Raw genomic sequence first — 21,354 nt, 5'->3', positions numbered from 1 at the left:
AAATTCAATTTTTTAGACAATTATAAATATTGAATTTCAACTTAACTTTTTATATATATATATATATATATATATATATATATATATATATATATATATATATATATATATATATAATTGTGAATAAAAATGTCTTAATATCGCGTGTTGTCCTGGGTGGTTGGGACGGTGCACTAATGCCCTCCCCGCCCGGGTTCGATTCACGCCGGACATGATGGGTTGCCTGCGCGCAACATTTGTTTGACTCATATGGGTTGTTGTCATGCAACAAATTGTATGGTTCCCGTTGTACAGATATGTATATGTGGCTTCTTCAGCGAAAAAAATGTCTTAATATCTTAAATCCCTAACTCTTTGTTAACCATACTATCACATCATATCTTATTTGTTGACCATTAATAACATAGGAGGCTAGTTTACTATCTTAAATACAAAGACAAGTGGAATATCATTACAACTTTTATGTTGATATGAGTAAAAAATTAGCGTTTAAATATATTAGTAATTAATTTAGAAAATAATTTTGTAATCGTTATTATTCGATTGAATTTGATTTTCTAATTGTTATTATTTGATTGAATTTGATTTTCTAATTATTTATTTGTTAATTTTATTTTTTTTTCAAAACTAAATCCTCCATCTATATCATGAAGCACACTAATGATTAAAAAGTGATATGATTAATTAAAAATATATATATTTTAAAACATTAGGAATCACAAAGACCTGCCATCAAAAACAAACTTAACTACCTTAAACAAATTACCAATTACACTTTACAGAGTTGAGATTGAAAAAGTAGCAATACATCCATATGTGTGAGATGGGAGTACATTTTATTTAGATAGAGTATGTAGATGTAGATTGGTCATTGAGCTTCTAACGTTGGGCGGGCTGGTACTCTTACCGTTAATTGGGTGGGTGTTTGGCTCACGCGAGGCAAAGACGACTCAGATAACATCATTGTGTACAACCCAACCCAAATCATTGTACCTACTCAAACCCAATTAACACCACTTCACATGTTTTAGTAAATGCTTCACATGTTTTAGCTATTTTGAAGTTATTATTGGAATGGGGTAAAATAATTTTTTATTAAATTAGGTATAATTTTTCAGTTTTAAGTATAGTTTTAGTTAGATTGTAATATTTTTGTTGTTTTAAATATAGTTGTAAACTTATAAACATATTTAATATTTTATTCTTTTTAATATATATTTTATAATTTTATATAAAATTTTATAAAATTTAAAATATACCTAAAAAATCCAAAACAATTAAACAATTACTAAATTCTTAATATATAGTTGTTTGCTAATTTTAAGGGGCATCTAAACATGCAGAAGCAAGCAATGGCGAAAAGACGTGCATCAGAATTTTTAAGAGAAAATCTCATACTAAAAGTCAAATACGTGGAAGCTATATTCTGTAAAGTCACGCCTGCCTCCAACCGTTTAGTATATAATCATCATGAAATAACTGACTCTGAATGTTAGGCAAGTCCTCTGTTCACTGCAACAAATATACAACATGCTATAGGGCATTAAATGAACGATTATATATGTTAATTGTTTGATTTTGCTAGGCGGCCTTTTAGTTGAGCCATGCTTCCTTGATGCTTATTGGGTGGGCAGCATCCAAATCCCAGCGTTGGTAGGCTGGCTGTCTCCCTATACCTGCCGAAGTGTTTAGTAAAGAACGAATCTCTTGCCACCCGTAGCCAAGCAGTCCCTCTTTCCATGAAGCTCTCTATGGTTATTAGTCCTTGATTTGCTAGAGATTGACTTTTCCCGCTTACATACTTTGTCAAAATAGAATAGTGGGTATATACATCTATGTTTATTTAATGTCTTATAGTAAATTACTTATTTTCCGCTTTTGTTTATAGTTAGATTTGAAGTATGATATGGGAGTGGTCTAACAAGACGGAGGAATTGCCGAGATAGTCAAAAGTGGCCGGAATTAGGGCAAAAAAATTTCAAAAAATCTTGTAAAGGCAGTGTTTAATCGTGTTTTTGATGGTGGAAATGGATTCAACACCATCAAAAGCGTCTAGGACACCTAAAATTTTGAAGTTTAACAACTATAACTTGGATTTACAAAAATCCTTGCCGGATTTTCTCTAAATATGACCAGAATTTCCATAACTTTCTAGGCAACGCGTATGATATGTTGTGTTTTCTTTATTCAAGAAATTCATAATTACCTCATAGCAAGGACTAGCCAGCGAGAGTGATCATTTAAGACCATGAAGCCTGAGGTTATGGCAACGTTTATGGAGGCAAAGGAATTGCTCGGACAGTCAAAAGTGACCGGAATCTGCACAAAAAAATTCAAAAAATCTTGTAGTAGTAGTGTTTGAATCATGTTTTTGATGGTGGAAATGGATTCAACACCATCAAAAAGGCCGAGGAAGTGATCGGAATCCCGGCAAAAAAAATTCAAGAAATCTTGCAATAGCAATGTTTGAATCATGTTTTTTATGGCGGAAATGGATTTAGTACCATCAAAAACCTCTGTGGCACCCAATATCTTGAAGTTGAACAGATATAACTTGGATTTAGAAAAATCCCTGCCAGATTTTATTAAAATATTATCAAAATTTACATGATTTTCAAAACAAAAAATATTCTAATTAGCCCAGTACTAAGATTATAATGAAACACATATTATTACACCATGCATTCTTTATGACAATGCAAGTAGAGATCATCAAAGCACCGTTACACACAATTAACTATACACACAATTAACTATAGAGCACTAGTATTTAGTATTAACAAATTATACATTTTTCACAAAAGAGCCTTGATATTATCATTCATCTCTAGAAACAATAGAATGTTATAAAATGTTATATATTGTTGAATGATTAGTATAAATTTATTTAATTTTGATTTATTAATTAAAAATAATAACTTTTTTAATTTATTTTTTGAAATTTTGAAAAAAAAATATTTTAATAAATTAATTTTGTTTAACATTTAGTTTAATTGGTTGAATTTTTGTCGAAAAGTCATAAGAAAAAAAATATTTTAATAAATTAATTTTGCTTAGCATTCAGTTTAATTAGTTGAATTATTGTCGAAAAGTCATAAGTTCAAATTCTTTTTATATAGTATTGAAAACTCGTAATATCAATTTTCATCAAGCTCTCATAGGATCAATCTTATATTAAATCAATTTTATAATTTATACTTATTATTTTCATTTTTTATATGTATTTATATAAAAATATTCTGTGAAAGGAATCCACTTAGTATTTTTAATTATTAGGTTGATGAACATATCTTTACCTCGGTAATATTATATAAATGTTTTTTTTTTTTTTTTAACAAGAACGGTTATGGGATTTCATTAACTGATTGGCTAAAAGCCACACATTCAGTTATAAAAGGAGGAGCAGATTTCAGCATGCCTTTCCAACCAGAGAAAAATGGCGCCTACTCTTATCAGCTTCCTCTTTTTACAATTGTTAAAATGCACTTCTGCTGCTAATTTTCCAAGCTGAAAGATACAAACAAACTAATGCGGGAGAATGCAGTAAAACATGACTCTTTAAGGGATTGGTTCCCAAAGAATTGCCTTGTCTTTGAGGATAGTACCGCATCTAAGTGGACTGCCTTCTTTGCCTCAATGTTTGCTGCTTTATTATTTGTTCTCAAAACATGAAAATAATTCAGATTTAGGGACTTTGTCATGCTTTTGATCCTTGTAATTAACCTTGCTAGTTGCAGATCCGTTGGATTGGAATTGGTCGCCGCTGCTTTTATGATTACTTAGGAGTCTCCAAAGACATTTTCTTCCTTAATTCCCAGCTCTTTGAGGTATTTGAGACCTTGAAAGAGGGCCAACGCCTTAGCTTGTATGCTAGAGGAATGGCCTATTCCCCAAGCAAAATTGTGCGAAGATGTGTCGTCTGGATTAATGATGTGTCCTCCAGCTCCAGCCTTTCCTGGATTCCCTTTTGTTGCCCCATCAAAGAAGAGAGAAGGAAGTGGTCGATTGGATAGCCAGGCCTGAAAGTCTTCTTCAGTTTTCCTAATTTGCCATTCTTTGAGGGTTGGAGGAGAACTTCTTGATTTTTGAAAATTAAAATTGAGGACAGATCCCAAGTCTCTGTCCTGCTGACTTACATTTGAATCGTCTTATTTGTCTTCAAGCCACTTGACTAGCTGGATTTTCACTGAGTTAGCAGCAATTCTATAGTCCTGTTCCTTGCTCCTGAATATCCTCCTTTTAATTTCCAACCAAACTTGCCAACTGATGAATTTAGGCAGTGTGCTCCACGATGTTCTGATTGTTTTATTTTTTGGGAGTGCGCCTGGATATCTAGCCATCCAACCTGCGAACAGATCCGGAACTGAGGTAGGGAAGTTGAACTTATATTTCCAGGGAACAAGAAGCTCCTGCCAAATAGAGGTTGCAAACTTGCACTCGATCATGAGGTGGAAGGCGGATTCTGAGTTTTCTTTGCAAAGCATGCATCTAGAAGGCCCATAGATGCCTCTTTTCTGAAGCCTGTCATTCGTGAGAATTTTTTGATGGCAGAGAAGCCAACAGAAGTGATCTACTTTAGGAATTGAACGGAATTTCCATATGCCTACCCAGGGGGGCAAGATTGGGTGGCACGTGGGATCGTTCAAGGCACTTAGTGTATCCCTGAGATACGGTGTATCCTGTCTGATTTTTGCCCTAACCTCTCACGTCCTGCCTGCACGAATGTATAGGAGCCAGCTCGTGCAAATGTTTGTTGAGCGTTTCCATCTCTAACTGCAAGGCGGGAGGAAGAGGGAGTTGTTTCCAACCCACCCAAGCATCCTCCTTCCAAGTCGAGAGGTCCTACAGAGTGTTGATGTTTGCTTCAGACATACAACGCTTTAGCTCAGTAAAGTCCCTCGATTTTGCCAGCGGAGGTCGATCCAGAATTATGTCGTTCCACGGCTGAATTCGTTTACCATTCCCTGGAATCTAGTAAGAGTAGTCTCTTATTAGCGAGCCAATTCTGTTAATGAAAATGCTGAACAGAGTTCTGAGTTGGTTTTTGGGCTGATCCAAGCATCTGAGTCTCATTCCTTTGAAGTATTTCCTCCACAATGCTACCTGTACCCAACTTGGATTAGGAGCAATGATTTTCCAAATTATTGGCTCCCATAGCTAGATTTTGAGCTCTGGGATCTTTGAAGTTCAACCCTCCCTCAAAAATTGGTTTGGTGACTATTTCCCAATTGACTAGGGAAATTCTCTTATCGTTTTGCTTGCCTCCTTTCCAGAAGAACTGCCTGATTAATTCCTCCATCTTTTTGATGATTCCCACAGGTGCCAGGAGGACAGAGAATTTGAATATCAAAGACTGTTGAGAACTGCCTTAATTGGCACTGATTTGCCGACAATGTTGAGCCAAGAGGATCCCCAGGCTTGCATTTTTGCTTTGGATTTGTCAAGCTGAGAGGACCAGTATTTGCTCAATGCCCTCTTGTGGAAGATTGGCAGACCAAGGTATTTAAATGAGGACCAAGTAATGGAGGCTGCAAAGCCGAGGCATATGGCTATGGAGTTTTGAGTTGAAGCAGAAATGTTCCAACAATATATCTGACATTTTCCCTTGTTTAAGACGCTGCCTGAAACCTTACAGTAGTCATCCAGAACTTCTTTGAATTTAAGAGCTGAATGCGGAGAAGCAGCCCCCAACAGTAATGTATCATCAGCGAAGAGGGCGTGGTTGATGCATTTAACCCCTCTTGCAATGCACAGGACCGCAATGTCTTGTTCTTGCTGCTTTTTATCTAGATGAAAGCTGAGGATAGAGGCCTGGAGGACGAATAGGAGGGGTGAAATGGGACACCCTTGCCTCAGTCCTCTAGAGGCTTTGAAGAAATCAGCTGCCCTACCATTCACCAGAGGAGCAATCCAAGGCTCCAAAATGCATGCTTTGATCCACTTTATGAAGTTTTGCCCGAACCCCAGTTTATGCAACACATCAAACAAAAACCTATGTCTAACACGATCAAAGGCATTTGCTAGATCTAATTTAATAACCATACCTTTTTCCTTTCGGTGTAGGCTAGAATGGATCGCCTCTTGAACCAGTACGAAATACTCCACCAGCTGCCTGCCCTGAATAAATCCGCCTTGATTGTTCGGAATGATTTTAGGGAGAATTCTTTTCAATCTGTTAGCTATCACTTTGGTTATCACTTTGTATCCAATATTACATAAGGAAATTGGGCTAAATCTGCTGAAAGAATTTGCACCTTTCTCCTTGGGAATGAGGGCGAGAAATGTTGAATTTTTGCAGCCTCCAATCTTTTGACAGTCCTGGGATTTTTGGATCATTTTGAGGAGCTCCTTCTCAACTATTTGCCAATAAGTTTGTAGAAATCTAGGCGTGAAACCATCCGATCCTGGAGCTTTATTGGGATCCATTGCAAAAAGGGCCTCCTTGACTTCCTTTTGCGTGATTTTTCTTTCAGAGCGTGGTTCATCTTGGAGGTGATGAGACTAGGGACAACGTCCAACAAGCTGTTGTTTTTCTCAGCTCCTATTTCTTCCCTGTACAGCTTCCCAAAATGATCTGAAGCTGCTTTTTTTTATGTTTGCAAAGTCCTTCAGAACGCAGTTTTCTTCTTTTATTTCGGTGATGGAAGTACGTCCTTTTCTGGCTTGTGCTTGTTTATGGAAGAAAGAGGAGTTTCTGTTGCCAGATTTGAGCCAAATACTTCTGGACTTGAGCCTCCAATACTCTTCTTCTGCCAGGCAGGCCTTATGGAGACTTTGCTAAAGCTTGGCCTCCTTTTCCAATTCTTCTTTGGTGATTTCAGTCGTTTCAAGGTGGAGATGCTGACTTTCTAGACCGATTTCAATTTTTTCCCTTTCCGCAGCAGGATGGCAGGGTCTTACCCAGTTTTTTAGCATGGCTTTAACTCCTCTGAATTTTTCCTCCCAAACAAAGAAGGCGGATCCCTTGATTGGGTCTTTCCAACAGTCTCTAACTGTTGGGTCCCTAAAATACTAGTGATTACCCCATTACTATTGTAGTTATACCCCTTATTTATATTGTTGTGCCCCTATTACCCCCATATTGTTATTTCTGTGCCCCATAGAATCCCTCTATTGTTATTTTTGTGGCTTTATATTATTATTGTTAGGTCGGCTGGATTATATTGTGACTCCTTAAACTCCTATATATAGAAAGGAGGTTTTGTCATTTGTATCATCCAAGAATTGTTCATTTATGTAATGTAAAGGAGGTTGCCCCCTCGAAGAGGCTGAATTCTAAGGCGTTGATCTATCTTTTCTATCTTTTCTTGAGCTGGTTTCATAACATTTGGTATCAGAGCTTTGGATTCTAGGGTTTCGCTGCTCCAGACAGGTCATCATGGCATTTTCACTATAACTTTTTTATGTGATGTTTCAGAAGTCGCAAAAAAAACCCATTTGAGAAGAAATCGTGCTGAACCTTGGGTCCGAATTTCAGAGCTTTTCGCACGATATTTGCAGAGATATGATCTGAGGAAGTTGGTCTTTTTGCAGACTCCTGAATTACATTCAAAACAGGTGACCTGGGGAAAATCGTCATAACTTTCTCTCTGGGGATCGGATTGAAATTTCGTAAGAAGTTACAGAAAGAGGACGGAATTTAGTTTCTTGTGTGTGTGTTTCAGATTCAAAGGTTGAAACAGTGACTCGTGGCACGTCGTACAATTTCTCTCTACTGAACTAGTCTAAAAGCAAGTCACTGTGGGAGATTTCACATAACTCTTCCTTGGAGAATCCAATTTGGCTCAGACTTGTGGCATTGGAAAGAGGATGCAGAAGGCTACTACAGGTATCAATTTCAGAACTGGATGATCTGAAATTATAGAGATACATCAGATTCAATATCAGGCTTCTATAAAGTGAAAAAAAGGTGTGTAGTTTTTTTTTTTAATTTTTGTGTAAGCTTGGTTTAACGGAATTCAAAGGGAATAGTAAAGCATTATTATCGGTAACTGATGCCCCGAGGAAAGAAAATGCAAACACCTAGAAAGGAACCTGAAAGCTCTAGCATGACTCATGAAGAAGAGGAAGAAATGCTACATGATATATCAAAATTACAAGAACAAGTGCAATAAATGTCACGCTCACAAAAGCTAACAGAAGCTAAGATAAGTGGCGTGGAATCTAAGATAAATGACGTGGAATCTAAGATAGAGGGTATGGAAGCTAAGATGGATGATTCGAAGACAGATTTGAAGAGAGACATGGCAGATTTGAAGATAGATTTGAAGACAGACATGGAAGAATTGAAGAAGTTGCTACAAGAAAGGGTCACTGATGGTGAAAAGGTAGTAAAGGAAACTCATGATGAGAACAAAAAAAATGTTAATCATGATTCCATAGACGCTAATGTTGGAGCGAAGAATCACCATATTCCAAAAATCGATATGAGGAAGTTTGATGGCAAGGATCCCGCCACATGGATATTACAGATGGAGCAATTCTTCGATCTCAATAATGTGCAAAACGCACAAAAGGTACGTATGGCAACTGTATATTTGGAACCAAATCAGTTTGCATGGTATCAATGGCTTTGCTCTCGTAAATAATTTATCACTTGGGCAATTTTTACGGAAGAATTGATAGCACATTATGAAGATACAAAAAGCAACACTTTTTTTAGCCAATTGATAAGTCTCAAACAAAAGGGTTCAGTAATGGAGCACATTGAGGAGTTCCAAAAATTGAACATAAGGGTAAAATATATTCCAGAGGAGCATAGGATTGACGTATTCATAGGGTCTTTAAAGGATAATATCCAACATGATGTTCGCCTTTGGGAACCTGATTCATTAGAGAAGGCATTCAGGTTAACAAGAAAAATTGAAAGCAAAATTATGGCAACCAGGAAGCATACCACTCACAACTATAAAGACGGAAGTGTTGTTGCCCCTAGTCTTCCACAACCTATAAGGTTGACACCACAACAATTGGAAGAAAATAGAGCAAAAGGGATTTGTTACAGTTGCGATAACAAATACACTAAAGGTCATAAGTGTGCCGAGAAGAAATTATTCTACATAGATTGTTAAGAGGAAGAAGAAAAGGAGCAAGAAAGGTCAAAATAAGAAGATATACTCCAGGAACAAAGCCTAGATGAAGAACAAATAAATCTGACCATATCTTGTAATGCATTGGCGGGAATTACCACTCCTCAAACCATCAAGATAGAAGGACAAATCAAGAAGAAAAAGGTAATAGTGTTGATTGATTCAGGAAGCACCCACAATTTTATTCATTGTAGGGTAGCAAAAGAATTGAATTGCTTCCTATATCCAGCACCAGAGTGTCAATTGATGATTGCAAATGGAGGAACAATAAATTGCTCTGGAAAGTGCCATAATATCAAGCTATCCATGGGAGAATATGTATTGACTAGCCCAATGCTTTCCATTCCAATGGGAGGTGCTGATGTTGTACTAGGAGTCCAATGGCTACAATCCTTGGGTACAATAGCTTTTAATTTTCAAGAACTTTTCATCAAATTTTATACGGAAGGAAAGGAAGTTGAATTAAGGGGTATTGCAGGGAAACCAGGAAAGATAATCAGCTCTAATGGCATGACAAAGCTTCTAAAAAAGGAGCAAAGAGGTGTAATTGCACAATTATGTTCACTAGATGTTTCCACATTGGAATCATCTATTTATCCAGATCTCCAAAAAGTACTGGACAATCATCCAAGGTATTTGAGACTCCAAAAGGTCTCCCACCTATGCGTGATCGTGATCATGCTATTCATCTGATTCCAGGAAGTGTTCCTCCAAACATCAGGCCGTACAGATATCCCTATGTCCAAAAAAGTGAAATTGAACATATGGTTGCAGAAATGCTAGAGGTTGGTATAATTCAACCGAGTCAAAGTTATTTCTCAGCTCCAGTAGTATTGGTGCACAAGAAGTATGGATCATGGCGCATGTGTCCGGATTATAGGGAGCTCAACAAGCTCACTATTAAAGATAAGTTCCCCATTCCTGTTATTGATGAATTACTGGATAAATTGCATGGATCAGTTTACTTCACCAAGTTGGATCTTCGTTCGGGATATCATCAAATCAGAATGAAGATTGAAGACATTCCGAAAACGGCATTTAGAACTCATGAGGGTCATTATGAATTTTTGGTCATGCCTTTTGGCCTTACCAATGCACCTTCAACATTTCAAGGTTTGATGAATTCAATTTTCAAACCATTCCTTAGAAAATTTGTGTTAGTATTTTTTGATGATATACTAATCTACAACAAGTCTTGGAAGGATCATGTTGAACATGTTGACAGGGTGCTACAACTATTGGAGGAGAAACAATTCTATGCAAAAAGATCCAAATGTTTCTTTGGAGTCCAGGAGGTGGAATATTTGGGTCATATTGTATCTCATGAAGGAGTTAAGGTAGACCCTAGCAAAATTAAAGCCATTAAGGAATGGAAAATCCCCACATCCATAAAGCATCTGCGAGGATTTCTTGGGTTGACAGGGTATTATCGCAAGTTTGTTAAGAATTATGGGAGAATAGCAGCACCTCTAACAACATTATTGAAGAAAGATTCATTTTCTTGGACTCTGGAAGCAACAAAGGCCTTTGAAAATCTTAAAGAGGCAATGTGCCAAGCACCGGTCTTAGCTACACCGAACTTCACAAAAACCTTTATTGTGGAATGTGATGCTTCAGGAAATGGAATTGGTGTTGTTCTAATGCAAGATGAAAGACCCATTGCTTTTGAAAGTCATCCAATCAAGGGAAAGTTTTTAAGCAAAGCTATTTATGAGAAGGAAATGTTGGCAATACTCCATGCACTTAAGAAATGGCGACCCTACCTAATGGGAAGGCACTTCAAGGTAAAAACGGATCATGATAGCCTTAAATACTTTTTAGAACAAAGATTATCCTCTGAAGAGCAACAAAAGTGGGTCACAAAGATGTTGGGTTATGACTTTGAAATCATCTACAAAAAAGGGAAGCAAAATGTGGTGGCAGATGCACTCTCAAGAAAGGATGAGGATGTGGAAGCATTGTTGTGTGCCATTTCTATTATCCAACCAGATTGGATAAACAAAGCAAGGGAGGAATGGAAGAATGACGAAGAAGTGTGGGCACTTATTCGAAAGCTACAACAAGATTCCAGTACTTCTGATACATTTAGCTGGCAAAATGATTCGTTATGGTACAAAGATCGCTTATACCTCTGTAATAATTCCCAGCTAAAACAAAATATTCTTATGGAATTGCACACTTCTCCCTTAGGAGGGCACTCAAGATTTTTAAAAACGTACCACAGGGTTAAGAAGGAATTTTTTGGGATGGCCTTAAATCAGATATTCAAAAGTTTGTGGCGGAATGTTTGGTTTGCCAGCAAAATAAAGTTGAAACAATTAAGACACCGGGTCTATTACAACCTTTATCCATTCCAAGCCAACGTTGGGAGGAGGTTTCAATGGATTTTATCACAGGGTTACCCAAGTCTGAGGGAAAGAGTGTCATCATGGTGGTAGTTGACAGACTTACCAAGTATGCACACTTTTGTGCATTATCACATCCATTTAAAGCCAGTACAGTTTCTACTGCATTTATGGAAACAATTCAAAAGCTACATGGAAACCCAAAGATTATTGTAACTGACAGAGATCCCATTTTCACTGGAAATTTTTGGACAGAATTATTTTCTTGTCTTAGTACTCAGTTAGCTCATAGCTCATCTTATCATCCTCAATTTGATGGGCAAACTGAGATAGTAAACAAATGTTTGGAAGGATATCTTCGTTGCTTTGTATCTGATAAACGAACACAATGGGTCAAATGGTTGCGTCTGGCTGAATGGTGGTATAACACTTCCTTCCATACAGCAACAAAAATGACCCCATTTATGGCACTTTATGGGTATCAACCACCATCCATCACATCATATTTAAGAGAAAATTCTAAGGTTCAGGCAGTGGAACATCACATCAAACATCAACAACAAGTCCTCCAACTCTTAAAGGATAACCTCGTGTTGGCACAAAATAGAATGAAACAACAGGCAGATCAACATCGCAGTGAAAGAAGTTTTGATGTAGGTGATTGGGTATTCCTACGGCTACAGCCATATAAGCAAATGTCCCTAAAGCAAGCTAAGAAGGACAATAAATTATCACCAAAGTATTATGGTCTGTACAAGGTGTTGCAAAATATTGGTACTATGGCATACAAATTGGAGCTTCCTGCAGCTTCTCGATTGCACCCAGTTTTCCATGTTTCATGTTTAAAGAAGGTTATAGGTGACAAGCTCCCAATTCAAACAATATTGCCAGAACTTGACGAGGAAGGAAAAATTATATTGGAACTGGAAGCAGTCATAGAAACAAGAACTCGACAGCTACGAAATCAATCCATTTCAGAGTATCTTATCAAGTGGAAGAACTTATCTACTGAAGATTCCACATGGGAGGATGAGAATTTTATGCAGAAGTATCCAGAACTACTCAAGCGTTGAGGAAAACACTTTTTTGAAGGAGAGGGGCATGTTGGGTCCCTATAATACTAGTGATTACCCCATTACTATTGAAGTTATACCCCTTATTTATATTGTTGTGCCCCTATTACCCCCATATTGTTATTTCTGTGCCCCATAGAATCCCTCTATTGTTATTTTTGTGGCTTTATATTATTATTGTTAGGTCGGCTGGATTATATTGTGACTCCTTAGACTCCTATATATAGAAAGGAGGTTTTGTCATTTGTATCATCCAAGAATTGTTCATTTATGTAATGTAAAGGAGGTTGCCCCCTCGAAGAGGTTGAATTCTAAGGCGTTGATCTATCTTTTCTATCTTTTCTTGAGTTGGTTTCATAACACTAACCTTATCCATAAAGTCTGTCTCTTTGATCCAGAGAGAACTGAATCTAAATGGAATGGGCCCCAGATCCTTGGGAGTCAGCAGTTCCAGGCTAATAGGCTTGTGGTCTGATATGCTTCTGTGAAGAATGCACGATCTAGCTTCTAGCCCAAGAAGCAGGAAGGAGCTTTGCACCAAGAATCTGTCCAGTCTTGCCGCTATGTGACCCAGGCCAAGTGTCTTGTTTGACCACGTGTACTGCCAATAGTCGGCTTAATATCTATCAGATCCCAATCTTGCATGAGATCTTCCACTGATTCTCTTGCCGGATCCCTGACAATACTGCCTCCTATTTTTTCTGACGAGAGGAGGGTGAGGTTGAGGTCTCCGGCTATGATTATGTTCTCCAAGTTTCCTAGATCTGCCAAGTTTTTGATGGAGTCCCAACATTTTTTTTTCACCTACATTGCTAGGAGCATATACATTGACCAGACAAATAATTTCCTTAGATTCTAAGTGTTGCAATTTTAACAAAATCCAATGAGTGTTTAGGGACTCAGAGATTAAAGAGAACTTATTTGGATTCCAGAGCCACCTAAGGCCTCCCGATGCTCCATGAGCAGAGGTAGCTTGCGCTCCGTCTTTCTTCCAAAATTTTCTACTTGCTTGGAGGAAGGCTGAGTCCTCCAATTTAGTCTCCTGGATGAGAAGAATGTCCGGGGCTTCCAGTCTTATTAAGCTATTCATTGCTTCTTCTTTGGCTTTGGAGCCCATTCCCCTACAATTCTAGGAGACTATCTTCATCATTTACTTTTGCTATGATGAGCTCCTTTGGAGCTCTGGATTTGGATCTTCTTCATCTTCGGTGTTTTTGCTAGGAGTTTCTCTAGCGTTGGTTGGCTTCCCTGAAGCTTGTTTTTGTATGTTTCTTGGTCTCTTTTTTCCTTTGTTGACATTCTCCCTCTTGCAGATCTTCTGGGGGTAGACTGTGATTCACCTATTTCCCCTTCTTCCTCCGATTCCTCGGACTCTTGGGTTTCCTCTTCTTCTTCTGACATCTTCTTTGGATCTCTCTGGTATGCTTTTGGATTTAGATGGAGAGATCTCCTTCGAGGTTTCTGCCTCTTGCTTATTCATGATTTCAGATCCAAGGATCTCAAATTTGTTCCCTTGGCTTTCCATGGGTGATTTCTGAGCAAGTCCCTCTTGGGGGGCTCTAGAATTAGCATTTGCATTTTTCCTGAGTGAAGTTTTGGGTCTTTTTGCCTGATTCCATCCTTCTTCCTTCCCATTTTCTTTTTCCCCTTTGGATTGGCAGTCTCTGGCGAAATGTTCGTATACGTGGCACTTTCGGCATTTGAACAACAGCTGTTCATAGTCCAATTTCTGAACATGTGTCCAAGGACCTACCCTTATTTTGATGGCTTCTGGTAGTCTGACCTCCAGATCTACCTCCACGCAAATTCTAGTGCAGTCGTACTGATCTTTGTTGTTGGCCTTGTCTATGAATTTCCCAAGAGTGTTCCCTATATGTTTCAAAGAGTCCCAATTTCAGCAGTGAACAGGGAGATTGGGGAGCCTTACCCACATCGGGACCGCTGAAGGCACATCCACTGTTGGATCGAAGTCTGGTGTCCATCTATTTAAATACAGCCCTTGAGGGCCCATGAAGTAGGGGCCATTCCTGAAAATGAGATCCTTGGACCCTCTTTTTCTGAAAATTCAAATAAGAAGTATCCTCTTCCAAGGAAGTAAGAGGTTACCTTGTTCTTTATCAACGGAGCTTAGTTCCTAGCAACCCAGTTCTCTGTTGATTTCGGGGAAGGCCAGAGACCTGTAAGCTGACCGACCAGAGCACGATCCGCCAGAGACAATGCTACCTGAATCGGACCTTCAGGAGGAAGGGCGATCTCGAGGATATCTTCTAGCTTTTTCACGAACTTGGCAGCTTCCACAGATTTCTTCTTGGGCAGAGAGGCCAACAAGGATCTGAAGGCCTCAGCTGCGGAAGGCGGAGCAGGGGAGGAAGACCCCTGGGGGGGAGTCGGCTCCTCCATGGAGGGCCAGCAGATCAAACCCTGGTCGACCGCAGCTAGAACCGAAAGCCCTTGACGGACCGGCCCGCAGGGATCGGTACTAGCAGGGAGCAGGCGCGCATGCAGTCTACAAATCCCACAGAGTGCAGATCTCGCAGGATGAAAAGCCGAACAGTGCTAGCGACTGATTCGTGTGGTCATTATCAAAATACTTTGCTATTTTGCTTTATATAATTGTTATATATAATCTTATGTAATAATTTTTAATTGATTATTAATATGTTATTAGCAATTTATTATTAAATAATATTTATATATAAATCACGTAGGTAATATTTTGAATGTGAATAAATATATCCAATATCATATTAAGCAATTTGTTACTCATTATTTTATGAAGTGTTATATATAAATAAAAACAAAATAGATGAAGTAATAATATTTATTTTCAATTATTATGTTGTGAGATATTTTGTAGAGATGTATGTGATGATTAACATTTTGATAAAATTAAAATACATAATAAATAAATAAAATAAAATAAAATAAAAAATTTAACATAATGTATTATAAATTTTTTAACTTAGTAAAAATTATAAAATAAAAATAGAAATAATACATAGTATTGACTCATGGTATTCATGTGGTATATAGCCTATTTAAAGGGGGAATCAAACCAACTTAGATCCATATTAACTCCGGATTTACCAAGGACCGAGAGGGATCAAATCTCTTAAAATGCAAACCTCTTTTAAAATGAAAAATAGTTTGATCCCTCTTACACTTCAATCCAAAATTAAAATAAATTTAAACTAATAATTACAACAATCATTAATAACTCATTACAATAAAATTAAAAATAAATAAAATAAGCTATTAATAAATTTAAATATATAAATTATAATAATAACAAAAAACTATTTATTTTTTAAAAACTCAAAAACTATGCCTATACAATATACATTCTATCTCCATTCTATCTCCAATGTTTTGTTCTCTCACTTTTACTTATATTTAATATACCAACATAAATATGATAATTTTAATTAAATAATCTTTTATTATAATAATAATAATAATAATAATATTGTTTTGCTTTGACTGCCTATTAGTTTGCCTTTGACCAAAAATTTATGTCGTTTGTCCATAGTTTAACATTAGGAATTCAACTTTTACTATTTTTTTGTTTATTTGTAAGGTGATTTGTTGAGGTCTTATTATGGGTTGTTTAGTAACTTCCATTTCTATTAGTGACTAATTTTTTGTTTTTTTGTTTTATTTCATTTTTATTTAACTTTATGATTTTTTTTTTTTTTTCTTTTTCTATTATTTCCATTTTCATGAATTTTATTTTTTTCTCTATATTTTCAATTTAATTATATTAAAAACATATTTTAATAATTTTAATTATAAAAATTATATATATTAATAAAAAATGAAACACACATATATATTAAAGTGCATATATGTTAATATAAATAATATTAGTTAATCATATTTCTTAATTTTTGGTGATGACTTTCAACAATACAATATTTTATTAGTTGTTTTATTTTTGTGATGAAATTTTATGTCTTTATTTTTTTTAAATTTAATTAAGCTTTATTTAAGCTAAGCCGCATGTACTAGCTAATATATATATATATATATATATATGCAAGATTTTATATTAATAATAACAAAATTTTACATAGATAAATCTTTATGTCTTTGTCTTTATTATTTTTTAGTTTAATTAAGCTATATTTAAATTAAATGGCAAATACTAACTACTATATAGCTCTTGTCTACATTACAATTCAATTATAATAATATAATGATAATAATATTGTAATAACTATTATTAAATGATTAAGTACATCACAATATATCTCATTTGACATTTAAAAATATACATTTATTGCTTTGTAAAATGATATCCATATCGTTATTGCCTTGTTACATTTTTTCCATAATTAAAATATAATGTATTTTTATTTACTATTTTAATTCTTTTCCTTAAAAAAAATATAAATATATATATTTTTTAAACAAAATAAAAATTACAAAAGAATAGATTTACTAACAATTTCCTCTTTATATCCTTCTCTATATCTTTTGTACAACAACATATAGTCTTCACCTCTCTTCAATTACGTTGATTAGTGTCGTGATTGCTTTTTCCCAAACTTAAACCAACAATGAAATATGAATAGTGTATTATAAATTATTATATATATATATGAAAATTATATTTCAAATTTTTTATTATAAAATTAAAATAATTAAAATTTTAATAAAAAATTATAATTATATATATATATAAATAAATTTTTAATTATTATAATTTAATGTGATAGGAGATTAATTTTTTTTAAAGTTTGGTAAGATCATATTTTTATTATGTCTATTTTTCACCTCAATTCAAAAATAACACAAGATTTAAACCCAAACAAATTATTCTTTTTCAGAGAGAAAATCATCATAGATTATATTAAGAAAATATAATATTCTGAATACATTACAAAGAGACCATCCAAATCCTGAAACAGAGTTCAGGAAAGTCCAAGCAGCAGATAAACAGAAACCCCATAAAGGAGAAAACTTTGTCAGTCCAAATTACTTACAGATTTTTAATTTTGGAAACCAAAAAAAAACATATTCCATAATGCATAGAGATAATATCAAAAATGTTGACTCCCACAAAAAGCAGAGATCATGAAGGCCAGATAATCGATTTAAAGAAACCATAGACCAAAGTCATCCAGAAAGGTCGAGATATGCCGATATGTGAACCAGAATGGAGGCAAGGGGCGCCCTGGAATCTTGAAAGATTTGAGCGTTCCTCCATTTCCATAAAAACCAGCAGGCAAGGATAAATAAGGTTCGCCAAGATGAACACTGTTCACTCCACCATTTGAAACCATCCTGTACAGAGGAGAAAACCCGGTAAGGAAAACCATAAGACAAAGACAGTTCATACCAGATATGAGTAGTTGAAGCGCATTGGAAGAACATATGAGCGTTAGTTTCAGCCGCAAACTGACACATGGAACATCTGCCCGGACCCTGCCAACCCTTCTTTTGAAGGACCTCCCATGTAAGATTCCTGTTTGAAAAAACCAGCCATGAAAATAGAATCATTTTGAGAGGACATGTCGCCTTCCAAAGCCTGGGTGGAAAGATCGGATCGGAGTAAGACGTAAGGCCTGTTGACATTGCTGTATATAAATCCTTAACACGTAAAGGCTGAGAAGAATTCTGTAGAGACCATGCCAGAACGTCCTTTGAACCAGATCGATGGATCCCCTTGCCGATAAGGTTCTGAGCAACAGACAACCATAAGGGCCGCAAAGATAGAGGCAAAGATAAATCCTCCCCGTCCTTCCATACTGGAGATGAGAAGGACCAAGATTTTATCAGCTTGTCCCACGTAAATATGCCCTTTGAGTGGAAAAAGGAGATCAGTCTAGGGGAGAGCAATGAATCCAAACCATTTACAATTGAATCGAAACCGATGAAGATGCTTGAGCCCGAGAAAATTCTCCACCGTAAATTTCCCATGAAGAAAGACTGAATTTTCCTGAAACTTTGCCAGATAGCTGATCCTCTTTTAATGCCCAGAGATTTCCTCCTGTACCAGAATACCATGCTTCTACCTTTTAGATATTTTCTATTGATGACTTTGCTCCACGGACCCTCACCATAAATGCCTCTATGAAGAGATTTACATAGGAGGGCTTTCCCAAAAGTCCTCATGTGCATAAGACCCCAGCCTCCCGCCTTCTTCGATTTTGTGATAAAATCCATCTTTACTAAGTGAATCTTGGTCTGATAAGATCTTCCTCCCCATAAAAAATTGGCAGCTAAAGAACACATTTTGTTTATAACAGGAGCAGGGAGAAGATATAGGTGGGCCCAATAAACCGCCAATTGAGATAGAACCGCCTGTACCAAGATGTACCTCCCCGCCAAAGATAGGAATCTCGTCTCCCATCCTGATATTTTTTTGTAGAAGCGATCTATCAACCATTGCCAATCATGTTTGTGATTTCCTTTTGCTTTCAGGATAAAACCCAAATATTTAAAGCCTTCCTTAATCGATGCCTGGTTAATGCCGAACAGGGCTGCAATCCATTGAACTGTCTCTAGATTAGACTCATTGTGATACAGCAAAGATTTGTCCCTGTTGATGACCAGGCCGGATGCTGACTGAAACTTTTGAAGGATATCATTTAGGCAATACCAGGTTGCCCTGCAGAGCATGGCGAAAATGAGAACATCATCAACAAAAAGATTATGGGATAGGAATATATCCTTGCAAATCTTTATCGGCCTGCATCTTCGATCAGTCACAGCTTTGTTGATCTGAGTGCTGAGAGAATTCATCACTAGGATAAAGAGCAGAGGGGAGAGGGGACAACCCTGACGAAGTCCCCTTTCCGCTTGGAAAAAAGATGATGGAATACCATTTATAATAACTGAATATTTAATGTTTTCGACACACGCCATTATCCAGTTAATACCTTGTGGTCTCAAACCAATTTTGGCCAGCAAGATTCTAAGGAACCCCCAATCCACACAATCATACGCTTTTTTCAAATCTATCTTTAGAATAGCCGCGTCAATATTATTTGACAATATTGAAAATAAACATTCCTGAGTCATAGCAACCGCATCCAGTATGTTCCTATCTTTTAGAAACGCATGCTGGTCACTTGTGATAAAAGAGTTTAGAACAGGCTTCATCCTTTCCGCTATAATTTTAGAGATGATTTTAAACAGAATATTGCATAAGGCAATAGGCCTGTAGTCCTTAAATGAGTCTGTTCGGTCCTTTTTCGGAATAAGTGCTATGAATGTGGAAGTTAAAGCACTGTTGATGTTTCCAGACATACGGGAAGCCTCCACCATCCGCAGCATGTCAGCTTTGAACATATCGTAAAAATGAGAAAAGAATTCAATTGGCCAACCATCTGGCCCGGGACTTTTGTCCTTTTTGAAGGCCTTGATAACAGCTTGGAGTTCCTCTTCCGTAATAGGCTTAAGAAAATCATCATTTGCAGCCTCGTCGTACATTTCTGGCACCAAATCCACAGCCCATAAGATGTCATTTATGTTACCCTGTTGCCTCATATATTGTTTCTGAAAGAACCTTGTAGCTTCAGCAGATATGTCATGCTGAGAGTAAAAAAACCCCCCATTACCATCTTCAATCTTCCAGATAGAGTTTTTTCTCCTTCTAGCATTTGCAAAATTATGAAAAAACTTCGAGTTCCGATCCCCCTCCCTGAGCCAGGTCGCTCTGCTTTTTAGCCTCCAGGAAGCTTCTTCCTTTTGCAGCAACATTTGTTTCTTTTTTTCCAAATTTCTGATAAAATTCTTTTGCTCAAAAGTCAAGCAGTCAAAATTAGCTGAGTTGGTAAAAATGTCTATCTCCTTTTTAATGTCATTCAGCTCCTGTTTATCCCTCTTCCTCTTTTGGATTTGCCAGTCCTTTGCAACATCCCTTAGAGTTTGAATCTTTTCCCGAAAGGTGGAAAAGAGAGCCATTTCAGATTCTTGAAGATCCTTCCACTTTTTTGTTATGACATCATTGAAGGATTGGTCTTCTAAAAAGATCCTGTTAAACTTAAAGGAATAACCCAACCTGTAGTCCTTTTCCCTCCATTCTAGAAAGATAGGTCTGTGATCCGAGGTAAAATCATTCCCAGTACTTGCAAAAGGCATCCCCCATTTAGCAATGATGCTAGCATTTATAATAAAGCGATCAATTCTTTTTGCAATGTAGGCTTGACCCGACCTGTTGTTTTCCCAAGTAGGCATCATTCTTTCAGGTATGATATCTACTAGATTCCTACTCAGATTCCTGTCGAAGTCTGTCAGCCAGGGGATCTCTTTTCCTGCAATTACCCCAACACTCATCAGATTTTAAAGTCACATTTAGATCTCCTGCTATCAACAACGACTCAATATCTAGGATTTCCGAGGCAAACAAACTTTCCCAGAAAGGGAGCCTATTCCTGTAAGGAGCATAAACATTCAGGATGTTGAGAATCAAAGGTTGGCCTCTGATTGATGCCGAGATAAGAATTCCTGCACAGCATTTAAAAGCTTTTGCTTTTATCCATGCGGGGTCCCATAGTACTGCCAGACCACCAGACAGACCATCTGCTTCAGTGGCAACCATATGCCAGGACGGAAACATTCTTCTAAAGAAAGCCAAGGATACCATACTTGAATGCATAGTTTCCTGTATGAAGATGATTTTTGGACGAGCCGGAAAAAAGATTTCTTTTAGCGCCAAAAATTTTGGGAGGGCGCCCAATCCCCTGATATTCATTGAGATTAAGAATGTCATTTTGAAGACTCTCCAGCCATACATGCTCTAAGAGGCTGAGAATCTGTTGAGTCCAGGATTGGTACATCAACAAGGGATAAATTTGTGACACCAAAATCAGGGGCAATGGGTCTACCTCTGAAATGACG

General features: G+C 36.8%; 1 protein-coding gene across 1 annotated transcript; it reads right to left on the bottom strand.

Annotated features, from left to right (window-relative positions):
* Nucleotides 1-17,625: 17,625 nt before the first annotated feature.
* Nucleotides 17,626-21,073, bottom strand: LOC149262927 (uncharacterized). The gene is made up of 2 exons (XM_089383586.1): nt 20,866-21,073; nt 17,626-20,768 (listed from the first exon to the last, which is right to left on the bottom strand). The coding sequence occupies exons 1-2, from the start codon at nt 21,071-21,073 to the stop codon at nt 17,626-17,628; spliced, it is 3,351 nt and encodes a 1,116-aa protein (XP_089239712.1).
* Between the last annotated feature and the right edge of the window lie 281 nt (nt 21,074-21,354).

This window comes from Pinus tabuliformis, chromosome 6, assembly GCF_031772625.1.
Source record: "Pinus tabuliformis cultivar Carrire ecotype Pingquan chromosome 6, CPIR1, whole genome shotgun sequence".
Lineage (NCBI taxonomy): Eukaryota > Viridiplantae > Streptophyta > Pinopsida > Pinales > Pinaceae > Pinus > Pinus tabuliformis.
The sequence above is the reverse complement of the archived record's forward strand: the minus strand, read 5'-3'. Positions and strand labels throughout refer to the sequence as shown.